Source organism: Diadema antillarum, unplaced genomic scaffold (assembly GCF_040938485.1).
Source record: "Diadema antillarum isolate AM-2024a unplaced genomic scaffold, OU_Dant_1.0 seq00001379_RagTag, whole genome shotgun sequence".
Classification (NCBI taxonomy): Eukaryota; Metazoa; Echinodermata; class Echinoidea; order Diadematoida; family Diadematidae; genus Diadema; species Diadema antillarum.
In genome coordinates this window covers 237,837-254,716 of record NW_027272138.1, presented here as the reverse complement: position 1 = coordinate 254,716, position 16,880 = coordinate 237,837, and the positions used below count along the sequence as shown (strand labels likewise).

Below are 16,880 nucleotides of genomic sequence, written 5' to 3'. Positions count from 1 at the left end.
TTCAATTGCTCTATCCCTCTTTTATTATGTTTTTTTTTATTATGTCAACTTTATTGAATAAGATCAAATTAGTGACAAATCTGTCTCTTTGGACAAAACTTCAAGTAAAATAAGTCATTACTCTATGTCATTTACAACTACTGTATGCAAATTTATCTGCTATTGGAACTTCATTGAAAAAAAGATCACAAGTTCTTGAAACAAAATATCCAGTGAATTACATTTTAACAGAAAAAAAAAGGATGAGAGAGAACAACCAAAAAAACCAACAACAAACAAACACACAAAGAAACCTCCCTCATATTATGCAGCCATTAGAGTACTTTGTATATCTTTAGTCTGCTAAAAACTGTATAGATCTGTGCCGTGCTCACAGGGGAGTCACAACGAAGCCATACTGCTGTCATTTCATGTGAGTGTGATGTCTTCATATAATTACTAGGGTGAATGTGTGGTATTTCTGTCCCGTCATCTGCAATGTACCATGTGCTGTACAAGCACTGCTTGTGTTGGATATCTCCACGGCCCGCCGGACGAGCGAAAAAGAAATAAGCCGGAGCCCCGTCGTTAGGTGACAGTGGGAGGTCATTACTAGCATATCAAGTCAATTGCCCTTCAATGACTTGTCTGGAACAATTGCTTCCTCTCTGAGATAATCAGGAATGTGAACAGCCTGTGACATCAGTCAGATTCTATTACCCCCCTCCTCCGAGATTTGATAACCTAACCATTTGTGACAGTCGTCACGCAATAGAAAATAACAAGAACAAGGGGAATTAAAGGGAAGTATTTGTTGTTGTTGTTGTTTTTTATAAAATCATTTGTGAACATTTTATGGTTGAGGATATGCAGATATGAAAATAGTGTAAAGGGATGGAGAGAGCATCAGACAAATATGTTCATTTATGTTTGTTTGCGCCCATTATGATAATTCAATGAACTGAGTCTACTTCATGACAAAGATTTTTTTCATACTTCGTGTAAGTTACGTAATTCAGCCTTGATTAATAATGCTTTCTGAAGTATTGTCAAAGTGTTTGATTCAAATCTTATTGAGACTTCAACATCAGTGTACCATTTATCAGATGCACCCTGTGTTCCATGCTGTGTGAAATGGTGCAGTATTGTAAAATTTCTCTGCAGATAGAGTAATAGTGCTTGTCAGCCCTGGGAAAGAACTGACTTAAAAATGGTAGGTCTTTACTTATCTTAGCTTTACTTATTTTAGCAAAAGGGCCACCTATCTGACTTGTACACGTATGGGGATTCTTTATTGCTCATATGGTGTAGTTAAAGTGGGATATTGACATTCCATGATTTCCCAGGTTAAATGTGTAAATAGAAACATCTTTTCTGTTTAATATGTACCCTATTGTATCTCATGGTAAGATAAAGTGAAATACTGTACGTTAAAGATACTGTGATCATTGTGGTGACTCAATTTTAGAACTTGTTCAATTTCACTGGCTGAGCTGTATGATCATTTTCAATTCTAGTAAAATTCCAGCAAACAAAAGCTGTGAGAATGATGCAGTCACAGTCAAGTGATCTGTATGAGAAGCATCACCTCGCTAATGATGCTTTATTGTATTGTTTCATTCTTACACTGCTGTCTAAAGAGAAACATTGGGTATGTTAAATCTGTTCATTTGTAAAATAGATTATTACTTTCTTGAAACACTTTAGTGTTGTAAATGCCAGCCGTACTGTTTTTAGCTGTCATACAATGTATTTCCACAATATCAGATACTTTGTTTGCATGTGGGACCGTGCAATCTCAAATTTCTCAAACTTGAAATGTTTTGAACAGTGCCTTTATGATATACAGTGTACCAAGCTGTAAATCAACCACGAGGTGACACCATTGAAGTTCTAGACACACTAATTTCATGTTTTAGCCATTACTCCTTTCTGACATCATGACAGTATTTACTTACCTGTATGTGCCAGAGAAAGTGATAAAGTTTGCCTCCACCACCAATGTTGATAAGCTAAAAACTGTATATTTAGTTACTACTTCATGACGGAGGAGTTGCCTTCAGAAAATTCAAAGTGAAAGTGTGTACCTTTGTGGCGTGATGACAGAACACTATAAATATCCTCAAGTGTTTATTAAAAACGGAAAAATCCATTGTCAGCTCATGCACTCCTCTGGACAGTGCTGGTCAGTACAAGCATGGCCAGTCGGACATTGCTGCAAGCTCTCACCCTTTAATTATTTGTACTTCTGTGGTGCATTTTGTCTTACGCAAGAGAATCATGTGACTTCATACCGTTTGTTTGTTCTTGTTTTTTTTTCTATGTTTTTAACGTTCATGATACCCCTCCGAACTGGGAAGTGTGTCTCAAAAAAATACACACTCAAGAAAGAAAGAATAGAGAAGAAGCAGACAAAAAATAGGAGCTGGACTTTGAATGGGAGGGTGTACAGGGTGATCAGCGCAGCATTGCCAATTGAATGTTTGTGGTGTGATTTGGGAAGCTTTGTGAGAAGTTCACAAGATTGTTTCTTCAACAGCAGGAAAAACTTTTCTACTTGTGAGGGTTTTTTTCTCGGGCCCAGCCAGCTTTTGTGGAACCCTCTTATTCATTGATTTTGTACACAAAAGGCTTTAAACTGTGGAGGGAGAACTTGTGCATGCATAAAACTGGAATTTGATTTGGCAATATTTCAATTGTGCCAGTACCGGTACTTCTCTTTTGCATGCTGGTCTTCATAATAGCAGAGTTTTGGGAACTGGAGGAGGTGAAGAATGAACAAGTTATCGCCCAGTTGGTGTTATGTGTGACCATGTGTGCTGCTGACAGAACTGATGCAGTGTCTGCCGCTGTTACTTTATTAAAGTGTTATTTTGGTGTTGCATGAGCAACATTGGCTGTGTGGCGATTGTCAGTGTCTGTCGCAGAAAAGGTACCGGTGGTTCGCAAGGTTGGTTTACTGAGATCAACTTCCCCCAGGTGTGCACAGCGGTGCATACAGGCAGTGTGGCTGTTCTTCGATTTGTTTTTTAACAAACAAGAACTTTGGAACCATAATTATTGCACTGAGATTACCAACTGCACTGTATTTCAAACAACATGTGAAGTAAGTTTACCAGTGATTGTGTGACTTTTTGTGCAGTATGATTTATCGTTGGCATGGATGGGACTTCCTCATTCTTTATCATCGCAGGGGAACTACTGGCTATGCTTGACTTGATCTCTTGAGTTTGTATAAGCTGTGCATGATACACAAGTGGAAAACACTTATTTCAATGTTTTAGCCATGGCTGCCAAGGGAGAACAGCATGTGGTGGTGCCGCCAAAGCAAGGTGCAAATACTAGGCCTCGCTCCAGTGTCAGAGGCAAGAAAGCCTTGACAGATGACAACGACAACTTCAAACTCCCCGGGCTTGAACCAGAGAAGGCCTCTGAAGAATTAAAGAGGGCAAAATCAAGACTGAGGAGTGTGCGAGAACCCCCTAGAGGTAGGAAGTATGAAACAGAAGCCACAGGGGAGGAGAATGTGAAGGGAAAGATTGATGTAGACACACAGCCTCAAGAAAAAAAGGCAGCATCAAAACTGGATGACATCTCTGTAGTAGGAAGTCCTATTCTTCGACGCAAACTTTCCAGTCATCTCCAGAATGTGCAGATGTCTTTTGCCACAGCTGACGCTGGTGCAGGATTGGGTGTAGACAAGAATGGGTTTTCACCAAAAGAGTCGCCAAAGTTCTCGCCAAAATTCTCCCCAAAGGTGGGCATGGAGACTCTCGGTGAGGGCCAGCAAGGAAACATCCATGTCTTGCCTGGGCGCTTCATTTTCGAGAGGAGAGGCAGTGGAAGGCGGAGTATATCAAAGGGGAGCGTGGAGGCAGAGGAACCTAAAGGAAAGAATGCGGAGGAAGGCGCAGAAGGAGATGCAGAGAGTGCTAAAAAGTCAAAGGGGATAACTAGAAAGTTTGCCAGCATAAGGTTCAAATCCAAGACTGCACACAAGGCTGATGAAGGGAAAGAGGACAATGCCAAGGATAGCAAAAGAGATAAGATTAGTGGCAATCAGGAAGAAGGTGACCCCAAAGCTGGGGATATGAATAGCAAGTTTGGCAAGAATGCACCTTCCAACAAGGAAATGGTCAAGGAGCTGGCGAGCTTCAAATTTAAAGGAGGGAAGCCACTTGATGAGGGCAACTTGAAGGTAGGGGAGGGCATTAAACCTAAGAAAGCTCTGACCAAGTCTGCTTCTCTGGGGGATGCTCCCAAAAATGCTGTGTGGGGTGACCCAGCCAAGCAAAGCCCTGCATTTACTCGGAAGGAAAACAGTGTGGTTATCAGGGTGACAAGACCTGCCCAGAGAGACACTGTTCAGAGTAAACATGAATATGATCTCATTGGTGTGGATAGAGCAGGACCATCACAGCAGTTGAGCAAGGATTTGAAAGGTACCGCCTGTGAAAGTGGCAGCGACAGTGACATTGGCAATAACAACAACTTGCAAATACCCATGGAAGACGGCAGGGAGTATGCTGTGCTCTGTCCATCGGATGAAGATGAAGGCAGCCCCCTCAACTCGCAAAACCCTGCGACTGAGGGTAGGGAATACTATACACTCTGTCCATCGGAGGAAGAAGAGGGCGCCCCTTCCAATGGACTCAGGGAGGTTGGATGCAAAGGGTCTGGATCACAGAGAGTGGAACCACAAGGAGAATACAAAGACCATGTGTATGAGGATATACGGGAAGTAATGGCAAACCTTCCGCCACCGCCACCAATTGAGGCCTATCACGTTTCTCATCTGGCATCTGGTAACCTAGAGACAGCTGAGCCACTACTTTATGATAGGCCCGCCTTGACCAGCACCTTCAAACCGCCCATTCCTGACTTTGTAGAGTATGATCTACCATTACCTCCCAAGGTAAGCACAAAGACTCCTGTAAGAGTGGAAGGTTATGTCTAGTTAGTATTATTTTTTTTTTATTCGGCCAATTTTAAGTGATGTTTATTTGCATTTAGTTTCATAGATCTACATGTATTATTCATAGATTGTAATAGATTTAAAGAAGCATATCAGCCCATATTTTGATATTTTTGAAAAAAAAAATGTTTGCACTCAAATTATTTTTCGTGGTACAGTAGAGTGTGCACTTTGCAAGTCTTACTCTACAGCTAATATCTTGTGTTTACGGTACTGACTGCCCTGTTATGTGACAAGAAGGGTATGTAGAATCTGTGGTTAGCACCCTTCCCAGTTTGTGTGCCCTTTTACAGCTGTACCTCTACCGAGTAGCATGCATGAGTTTTTACCTGTACCTCTACTGGGTAGCATGCATGAAGTTTATTTAATTAAAGTGAACACACAGGTCTCATATGCCTGCGGAATTGTTGATTTCAGCTCCAAAATGTACAGGTTGTATGCGTAAGAAATGTGTGAAATAACATCTGTAATAGCATGATTTCCGGTGGGCACCAAGGAAACTGTGAAATATAAGCCAAAAAGGTTCGTCGGAAGTACTGCAGTCCTCAGAGCTTTACTGATCGTGGTTGCTACATAACTTTTCTTCATTGATTATCGAGAGTCAACAAATCAGGCCACAGCAAGAGCCACCGATCTTCCATACTAGAACGAATAGCATGTATGACGCTTGTTGGAAAATATGATTGCCAGGGCATGATTGATCATCACATAACTTTTCACCTACTAACTACATACTGAATGGAGAGGGTGCTTCAGGAATAAAAGTTGTGTACTTCGATCAAAATTATTTTACCCCTTAGCTTTGATCTCAAACACTCCACACATTTTAATGTATCATCTCAATATCCTAGCAAATCGCGTCAGGCCATCATGTTTCTTGGTAGGCCCTGTTGATATTGCAAGCAACTTCCAAATGGTAGAAGATGAATTTTGAGCCCTCCTGAGAACTATATATACAATAACATGTTGCACTGCATCAGTGCTCATCAGTGAGGAACAAAATGAACTGTAGCACTTGTGTGATGATAATCTGCTAAATATGCATGAGATTCTGATTTCATTCCAGGGCATTTCAGAAAAGATTTATTCCACGTCTGTAAGTACTTGAGTGACTACAGCGTACATTGTAGGATCCCATGCCATTTTTAGCAGGCAGGTCCTCATTCATTTTTCTGGCCCTAATTGTGAGTTGTGTTAATCAAGAATATTGATTTTTGTTTTCATTTCATTTCATTTCATTTCATTTTATTTTCACATATCTCAATAAAAGAAAGCAGATGTACATGAACACTAACAATGTAAAATAGTGTAATAATTAGTGTAATAATGTAAATTTGTATTTAATTGCGAATGTCATAAATACGCCTGTTATTATTTGATTTTGTAGGTCGACATATGCTGCAAGTATGTGTACATTCTGTAGTCATCTTAAAAAGGCTGTACCTTGAAAAGTGTGCAAATACAAACGAACAAACAAACAAATGAAAACAGATTGTCAAGAGTAACTGCAAAAGCCAACATCCAACAACAAATAAAGCATGTTGCAAATTAATGTTTATGAATTATATGTTCATCTACTGTATATCAGCTATGGGAATCATGGACTTGTGTCAATAAGTAGTCCTGAAACCAATCAAGAGCAGTGGCCTGGAAGGATAACACTCCCATTAAGTGCATGCAGTCATCTTTTGTCGCCCATCGTGTAAAATTACTTGTCTAAACTACAGCATGCTTTGATACCCAAGATTGGTCTTGGAGTACAAATGTACTTTCCTTCCTGGTTTGCTGCCTGTGTCAGTAATTATAGTATTTTCGGGGATCATAGATATCTATTATTGTGTCTATTCTTATGCATAAAGTGACATTCAAGAATATGTGTCCCACATTGCAAAAGGACGCTGGGGAAGTTCCTTGTCAGGTACAATATGTAGTGTATATAGGCCGTTGTTTTGTTGTTCCCTTTTTTTCCAAATCAGTTGTTTGCATTGTTCACTTGTATACGTTTGCAATGTACATGTACAGTGTTGTTGTTGTTGTCGTTGTTTTTTTTTTGTCTTTTGTTGTTGTATCAGGCACATGCCAGTATTGTAAAATGAACCATAACATGTCATTCTATGAGTTCCTGTTAAAGTGTTTTGCTAGCTGCCAATCCACGCTGCTTTGTTTTTGTTTACATGATTCTCTCTGCTGTGTTTTTGGTAGAAGCACTGTAAAGCAGAGGGTTATACTCTTTGTAATGGCTGTGGCATCCAAGGTTTCCGTGTAGTGTAGGTTGAAGAGGCTGGACCGTAGAACTTTTCAGGGATGAACTGCAAGAAAGTGTGTGCATACAACAGTACAATGTTGTACATCCAAACTGACCAACGTTTTAGTTTGCTGCAGGAAACACTGATGATCCAAATTCCTTTTCATCACGTGACTGAAAATGCAAATGAATAAGGAAATTACTGGTAAGTACTATATGAGACACTACATAGGATTTAGGGAGTCGGTGCAATGGAGATAGTACATCCCTCTTCAATAGTCACAGAGAGCCAAGACTCCAAACACAGAAAGCAAGTTTTGAAAAGGAAGCATACAGGTTGTAGTTAGCAAAATACTCTGGAACGCTGTGCTTTCGATCTCCTTTGCTTCCTGCATTGACTGGTGGTGGGAAAGGAGAAAGCAAAGGATATATTATCATTGGCTTTGTCAGGGTATTTGTCAAAGAGTTCAGATTCACAACCATGGACATTTCAAGTGATGGCGATCCGCGCCAAGAAAGAATTGCGAGCGATTTGAGCACAATGAAGCAGGTGGTGGACAGGCAGGAGGAAGTGATGCTACGAGTGGTGGAGGTGCAGAAACGAATAGGAGCTTTGGAGGAGAGTGCTGTAGGTGCGCCTGACTGGGAGGAGGGAACAGATACGGGCAAAGGAAGCGACGATATGTCCGACCACGATTATGAAATGGTAGATGGCCGTGACTTTCTCAAGCCAAAGGGGGGTGACGTCAACCATGGTGAGGGAAAGGGAGAGGATGCCCTCGTAAGGAGGTGCATCGCTTCACATCATGAGGTCGAAGCCAGGTTGCGGGCTCTTGAGACCAGGGTGGACCTCTTGGAACGGCGTAGGGAAGGCCATGAAGCAGGAGCCACAAATGGTGACAACAGTTCTCAAAGGCTCCCCATGGGCCTCTCCTCAAGTTTATCAGAGCTTGATAGCATTTCAGAGGCCATCTATGAGGAAGATGAAGGGAGCAGTGCTTCGATAGCATCTGAGACTATCGGTCCTGAGCCGCCAGCAAGGGAGTCCAAACACAAGACCACGCCAACTACCCACAAGAAGCGGCACCTGTACATTCTTAAGGGTCGAAGCGCCAGCGAGGGCTGCCTGTCGGACAGCGAGGGCTTCCACGAGAAAATGGCCCACAAGATGGCGCATGTGACTGCCAAGTTGGGCAAGATAGCCAGGGTGTCCAGGAGTGTCAAAACGGGACATGGCAAAGAAGATGCAAAAAAATCGGACCAGGTAAAAGGTGTTGGCAAGCTCCTATCACACAAAAGCAAATTTCTGCACCTTAGCCAGTAATATGTATGCACTTTGTGAAATACTGCTGATAAGGATCGTATCATTCACTGTTTCTGATATTCAAAGGAATGCTTCCTTTTTCCTAGATCCTCTCATCTAGAAGTGTACCACACATGCACACAAAATGCTTGTAATCCCATATACAGTATTTGACTTGTTCAAGGAACCCCCCTTCTCAAAGTTTTATGTCGGTTTCTGGCACTCTGTTGCATTCTTATTACGATCTTGACAGATATGTTTCATGCACAAAGCCGTGCATTGATCTCTCATCTGAGGGGAGCAGATGTATAGTTGATATGACAGGAAATGATGGACTGACTTGGCATTTCTTGTATCTTGGCATGCATTCAAACTGGTCTTCTCTTTCCCTTTTTTATGTCTTCATCCCGAAGAGCACAAGAAGCATTCTTTATCTTATCAATGCGTTAGCTGTGTCAAAATGATATGTCTACTTCAGCCACATTCTTGTATGTGCAGGTTTTACATTTATGTAAGAAAGCTAAGAACTTGAGAATGGTAATGTGGTAATGAAATTTAGGCATTTTGTATTATTAAATCTCTCTTCCAAGCAATAATTCAAGAAACATATGATCCAATTTAGTCCAGCTTGGTGCAATGGAAGCTCAGGTAAAGATACTTCGCACACAATATTTGAATAAATTGAGTTTTATTCAGATGCTTAAAGATTGCATAGTGTTTGCTGTAATGCAAGAAATATTTAATAAAACTCGGTTTTCATGAGTTCAGTAAATCAACTGTGACACAACACTTAACCAGTTTTAACTTCAGTCAAATTTTCAAATTACTGTCCAAATGAGATAATTCATTTATGAGATTGATTACGCTCTAGGGACACAAAGATACATAATCAAGCAAAATGGGCCACAAATCAAAACATCTTTTCTCAAATTGTAGCTGTCAGCTGTGATTTCCAAGCAAGGATCAATCCAATATACAGTGTGTGTATGATCTTAAATCCTGGGTAACATTGTATTTTTTTTTTCTGTGTGCTTTATGTGTGTGTGTGTGTGTTTTTTTTTCCTTGGTTATGTTTTTTGAAATATATACTAAACACATAACATGTTGTTGTTGTTTTAAATAACACATAGCATATAATGTGTCATCTTCTCTGAAGTGAAAGTGTGGCTGTCAACTCTTAAATCAAGTAAGGGATTCAACATGTAGATTTCCAATAACAGGAAACAGTTTTGTTGATAGTATTGTGTATGTGTTGTGTGTGTGTGTGTGTGTGTGTGTGTGTGTGTGTGTGTGGTATTTCTGTTAGCAGGCATATTAGCGCACTTGTACCTGCACAGTTCATCTCTTTTTGATATTTCCCTCATAAATTCTCTTCTGAATTGTTGAAACAGGAAAAAATCATCTGTTAGCAGTGTACACAGTATGTCTATTGTATTCTCATCAGTCAGAATGTGTTCTGACTTGTAGCAAGAATAATTAAATTTTCCAGATTTTCTGTTCAGTTATGTTTTTCCCGAAAAAGGGGACCAAAAAATGGAACAATAGTGTAAGTGTTAACACGTAAAGAGATGTCTATTTTATAAATTGTAGCATTATAAATTAATTTTTTATCATCATTACCAAATTCATGATTGGAAATCATAGAGTTTCAGTGAAGAAATGGTCTGAATGTCCATATGTGACCCTGCACCTCAAAACAAACAAAAAGTCGCAAGACATGAATTTTTAGTTAAGACCATATTCTGAAAGGGCAGACTTTAAGCTTTAAAATGATGTATTACTCAAATCAAATGGACTCTCCTAACCTATCTAAATATTGGAAAGAAAGCACAAACTCAGGAAAAGTGTGAACTGCAAAAAGAGGCTCTGAAGTACACTGTCCACTCAAGCGCTTAATCTTTACCAAAGCGTGCTGGCTGTGTGATGAATGGGACAAAAACAGGAAGTAATCCACCAGAGTAACAACAATGAAGGGATTATCAGATTAAACTGAAATTAAGCATGCCTCATTAACACATTCTGTCCATAATTAATGCCAACTTTCAAAGCAGTAGCACTATCCTTTCAAAAGTTATTAGAGTTGAAAGTGAAGAGTGTAGACAAGGTTTTTCAGAAATGAAAAAGGGATTCTAAAGACACACCTAATCACACTATTCTATCAAAAATGTTCGAGATAAACTGCTAAAAAAACACACTTACCTGCCCGTTTTATGATACCAAATTTTAACATAATGTAAAAGAAGACCCGCTCTTTCAGAAAATATGAAAAAGTCAAGTTCGGCTAGGTTGAACCATTTCACTTATTTTCAGTCCTCAATCAAAATCAGTGTGTGTGACTTTATGTTCGTTTTGAGGTGCACAGTCACATATGCTGTACATTGTATGACAGTGTACGCACATGTACAAGTTGTATTTATATACCATGTATCTTAACCTGTTGAGGACGAGCTGATTGAGCGCTATTTTATAACTCCTGTTTCCCATAGACACCTGCCCAAGTATACTCGGGACTAGTCTTCAACGGGTTAAAGGAATGTAAACCCAAAGAACAATGTGGATTGAGTGAAAGCAGGAACATTAGTAGAACACATCAGTGAAAGTTTGAGGAAAATCGCGCAATCGATGCAAAAGTTATGAATTTTTGAAGTTTTGGTGTTGGAACTGCTGGGTAAGGAGTCTACTAGAGGTTATGACGTATGAGTGGACTACAATATAAAGAAAATATAAAGGAAATTCAATAAAAATTCATTTTTCATGAAAATTACACATTCCATCAACTTGATACTGACATATGTTAGGGGTAGCACTTACTCCACCTGCTTGCTGAAGAAGCGGTTAGTCAAGTTCTCTTTCATTTTGCTAGAAAAGTGAATTTTTGTGGAATTCCTTTCATATTTTCTTTATATTGTAGTCCACTCATACGTCATAACCTCTAGTAGTCTCCTCATCCAGCGATTCCAACACCAAAACTTCAAAAATTCATAACTTTTGCATCGATTGTCCAATTTTCCTCAAACTTTCACTGATGTGTTCTGCTAATGTTAATGCTTTTACTCAATGCACATTGCTCTGTGGGTTTGTGTTCCCTTTAATGAATTCTGAAGCTCTTGCAGAACTGCATAAAATCCACATACAACTGTGCAATGCAGATAGTTGTTGTAAATTTGTGCTTGTTATAAAATATTACAGTTAGAATCTGGCTATCCCGTTTGACTTGTTATTGTTGCTGATCTTTTACTTTGCACCAAGATATGTAGCAGTAATGTTTGTATTGTTCAATACAATGTAGGAGGTTGAACATTATTTTTTTTTTTTTTTTATTACAAGACCATGTAATGCTACGCAGGGCAAATATATGTATTGCATCCTGTTGCACCACAGGTTTTGTCCGCATTCTGAAGATAAGGTAGGAAACAAAAGTGAGGGGGAAGGGATGGGATATAGTTTTACCACAACAATGTTGGAGTCATTACATGCTGCCTTACGTGACTGAGGTTTGCATCAATATCAAAATTGCAATGTCGCCTGAATGAAACACTGTGAAATAAATGAAAAAAAAAAATGCTCTGCCCTCATGTGTTGGGAAGTGTGTCACAAGGCTGTGAAATTGATGCACACATGTACATGTGCTGTAAGCTATATGAGAGACAGATCTTATGCACTATGTCAACATCAGTGCACAGTCATTGTTTTGACAACATTAAGGGTATAGTTTTGCAAGCTTGCACCATTCTAATACGGTTATTTCCTGATGTTGTCATGTGTTCTAATGTATTTCAGTGCAGAAATCATCCAGGAATACAGAATTGCAGAGAAGCTCTTGAAGAGCATATCTACAAATGTACAATTACATCCTACATATTGTAGAGAGGGAGACTGCAATGTGCAGAAGTATTTTTACTGTACAGTAGTCCCACCAATGCATATCTGTGTGCCATCTATTACAGACCAGTTTGTAATGGAATATGTCCACTGAAAGGGAGTTTGTCAATGTTATGAGCTATCTACAGTATGCCAAATGCATGCAGGGTACAGTCAGTACATTTGTAATCCATTAGATTGTATGCTCAAAGATCTAGTGTAGTTTGGGTATTACTGACTATAGATAGAGCAACAATAATTCTGGACAAACAGACTGATATTTTTGTAACCCTATCGCTGCAAAACTTATTTTATGCAATAGACATGGTGAGATTTGATTTACCGTGATAAAAATTTGTTAACAGAGCATATGTTGTACAATTTTGTGTGTGCCAAAAGTGCTCAGATATGGTTGATAATGTAGAACTTGTGTGGTATATTTTGGTCATGTGTGAAAAAGTTACACTCTACTGATTTGCTACAGTATTTAAAACTTTAGTCTTAATTACATGAACTGGTTTACATTTTTGTACCTGAAGTCATTAGATACACACATTTTATATGTACAATGTAACTTTGTTGTTGTTGTTGTTGTTGTTGTTGTTGTTGTTTTTTTTTTTGGGGGGGGGGGAGGGACAGGTATATAGGAATAGAATTGTACTGATTTCCCAAACTTGTGTACAATACCCTACACTGAAAAAGGAAGCATGCAGTATACATGTACGTACATGTAGGGCTCAGCGTCCCAACAGTATTCATGAGTATAACCAATATATAATTTAGGTGACAGATGTACATTTGTAGGAGCCTATTGATGATATACAGATATTGTGATTTTTGATTTTTTTTTTAATGTATAAGTTGTGCATCAACAGAGAATTTGTTTTTATATTAAGAAAATACAGTTTGATGAAACTTCTGGTCCTGCCTGGGCTCTCAGCATGATCACAGATAGTGCAGAGTCTGCCGTATTCATTGCAGTACTGTATGCAAGCAGACATCACACTTTTGTAACTGAAGTTGCATGGACATTACCTTGTAATTATTGTAGGCTTTGCATATTTATACAGAGGTTTTGGGGAAAATATATACCACAAAACTATGGTATTGAAAGAATTTAGATTTTAGGAATCAGAAATGTACTTTAGTGATGTTATGAAAATGTTTGTAGTATTTGGTACCCGTGGTAGTCATTGTTATTCTCTTACAATCATCATTTCATTCCCATCGTCAAAACAATGATACCATTTTCACTACACATTTCTGTGTGCAATACATTGACAGACTTTTCAGTGCATATTCTAGAAAAAGTTTTGTAGTTTTGTTTACTTTATGATCTGTTACTAAATCAAAGTCTGTTTGGAGCTTTCCGTCACACTGCATGATTGAGTGTAGGCAATGTTTGTCGAAGAAACACTTTAGTTGCAAAAGGGCACATGCTGTCCTCACTCTTCTTGATATAGAAGTCTAATACCCTTTCAGTAATTCCTCTGGCTCGGGCCAGGCTCAAGCTACACCGTAAGTTGTAAAATTTTGAGTTTATGAATGGGTCGGGCCAAAGTGGCCCGCGCCAGGAGCGGGCTATTTTGGTGCTGCTGAAGCTAGCACCATGCGCGGGCCAGGCTTGGGGTCTGGTGTCAATCAAAGAGTTTCTGAATGATAGCAGCGCCAGGCTCGGCCAAAATTCCTTGCATGGTCCAAGGTCATACTTACCTGGCCGTGCCCTCCGTGCCCTCAGTTACCATGGTAATTGTACCTTACGTGGCTGAGTTCGTGAATGGGTCATCATAAATGTAGCACGGCTCTGCTATAGTTACTGAACGCAATTTTTACTGCTTGACGCAGGCCAAATTAGCTCGGACCAGGAGCTGACCAAAAATGCATGAGTTACTGAAAGGGGTGTAATATTTCTCTTCCTTCTCCTTATGATTTCATCACAGTACCCACCGAGTCGAGAGTCTAGCTGGAACCATGGGGATCAGAACCAGAGCCAGCCGTCGGTTACACGGAACAACTGGGCAGTCAGGCTACCTGAAGGCTCAGGGACCACTTTCAAAGGGGGCTACGATCAATCCAGCTTGGGGCAAAAGGGCCAGACACGACAAGGTGGTAGCACGGTAAGCGGGCATTATTTCATCTCATGATCATTGTCTCTGTGTAGGGCCTATACACTAAAAAGGAAATCAGAAACAAGAATTCTATTGAAATTCTAACTGTGTAGATTCTACATAACTCCCTACCAACTGAAAAACTTCAAGTTTTGCGTTGTTTTGCATTGTCACAGAAGTTGAGAACAAATTAATCTTGATAATTAATTTAAGGGTTCACTGTTAATACCCTTTGGTTCAAAACTAATGATGATAGTTTGCAAAGAAAATTACATAAAAATCAACATTTTGACATTTTCAATTGAAAGGAAACAAAAAGCTATCAGTCCCACTTTTGTATATCCATGTTAGTACTTACAAACATAAGTGATCATCAACAGAAATATCCTTTCAGTTCTGCGTGTTTACATTATTGAAATTACACATTATTCAGAAATCAACCTTTTATATTTAATGAAACCAGAAACAGACACAATAGCTTATAAAAATTGTGTATTAAAAGTATCAAGCTAGGCCTAATGTACTATTAGTTATGAGAGATGGTTACTCTTTGATTTGAGAAGAGTCTGTGCTGGATCTACATGAAACACTTTCCCTTCATGTTCCTTCAAGCACCTTCTGCTGTGACCTCAAATTGACCCTGTCACTACAGTGTCAGCTAATACCGCCTGTATGTATCACAATAGGCCTACAGTGTACCACCGATGCACTGACACAATTGCTTCTTGGTATGTGACATACTTGCACAGTGAGTTTACACAATGAGTTTTGCTGTGTGCACACCTACAATATCTCATACCATGTGCTCGAGTTTGTCATGCATGCTTGCAGTGCTTTCTTCTTTTTTTTTACAAGTATGCCCAGTCATGTTTTTGGTTGAAAGAGCTTCGTGCTAGCTCTTGCCTAGTAAAACTAAGGCTGTGTTCACATAGAAGTATACTATTCGGGTATTCGGGCTCGTTTTTCGGGGGCACGCGAATAGCTTCGAACGATAGGATTTCCTCACACCGGTTCACATAAGAGGGCACTATTCGAAAGTACCGAATAGCTGCGAAAAGTATAGCAAAGTGGGAATCGAGCTTGTTCGATTTTCTTGCAGCGTATACCATCTCTCGTTTATGAAATAATGACACTTTTGGTCTGGATTTGCCCTTTAGCAAAAATAAGCATGTAGACTGACATTCTGATGCAGTTTAGAAATTGTTAATAAGATTTGCTGGGATGTAGGAGGAAGAAATCCTCACTGCATGGGATGGTGAGTTGACGGTGCGGGTGGCGGTGTATTCGGTGCCCAAATACCGAATAGCGAATAGCGAATAGCGAATACCGAATACTTCTATGTGAACGCAGCCTAATGCACTGTTTATTCTCTGGCCCCATGCACTAATATTCAGACCACAGACAAATGTTTACATAAAACTGAGCATGATGAAGTGAAGAAGGAGTGTGGACTATTTAGTAATTGTACACTGTAAACAGGGAGCATTCATTATTGTTAGATGCAGTTGTGAATATTGCTTTAGGTAGTTAGAATGCAAAGTTATGGGGAAAAAAAGGTAGTTCTTCAAGACCATTTGAAAGATTAAGTGACAAAATGTTGGAAGTGACATAAGAGCCCGAGTTAGAGTGATAAGATAATATGCAGTACAAGGTCAGGGGTTGACCACCCTTGTTTTTGCAGAAGGAAGTAAGTGACAAAGCAGCTAAATTAGCAAAATCTGAATCATAGATGGTTGTTGAATATCTTTTTGCTGCATTGGTCCTAGAATACAAATGTCAATTTGTTTGAATTTATGCAAAGATATCATTGTTCTCATTGCTCTATTTTAAGTCTAGGATTAATTTCATAAGTTGGTTCATTTTCACAGAATACCTCCTATTGCCAAACTGTATGAACATGTTACATTCACTCTCTTATTCAAGAAGGGCAGTATGTTCAGCTCTTTTACAGCACAGAATGTTAAAATTAAGCCATGTGAGACATTGATATTCATAGCGAATACAAAGAACAACTACAACTTGTAGGTATGCTGATACCCGCCCCTAAGAGCCCCATAAGTGCCCAATAAAAAGAGCCCACCAAAGATACTGTACACTTTATAAAATGACAAGTGCATTACATTGATACTGTCACATATTGATGTGACAGTCCACTGTACACTATGTATTCAGACAGCTTTCCATGCTGAAATGTTCAAATCTTACGGCATGAGAGCGGGAGGGGCAGAGAGTGAGAGAGACCTAATATTTTACATCAATATGCCATTGGGCTGAGTGTCGTGAGATCTTCCTGGTTTCATATGACTGGCATATTATCAATACAATATGGTTTCATTGCTCTGCAGAATGTAAAGATTACACGTAGAGGATACATGATTTTTCTACTGTACATCATGCAGTTATAAATTA

At 39.4% G+C, this 16,880-nt stretch overlaps 1 protein-coding gene across 1 annotated transcript in view; it reads left to right on the top strand.

Moving 5' to 3' along the window:
- Positions 1 to 3,007: 3,007 nt before the first annotated feature.
- Positions 3,008 to 16,880, top strand: part of LOC139708871 (uncharacterized) — a 76,684-nt gene continuing 62,811 nt past the window's right edge. Inside the window, exons 1-3 of the mRNA XM_071620834.1 lie at positions 3,008 to 4,894; positions 7,543 to 8,463; positions 14,304 to 14,480. Coding sequence (XP_071476935.1) covers positions 3,266 to 4,894; positions 7,543 to 8,463; positions 14,304 to 14,480 — 2,727 coding nt within the window. The 5' untranslated portion in view covers positions 3,008 to 3,265. The remainder of the gene's footprint in view (positions 4,895 to 7,542; positions 8,464 to 14,303; positions 14,481 to 16,880) is intronic.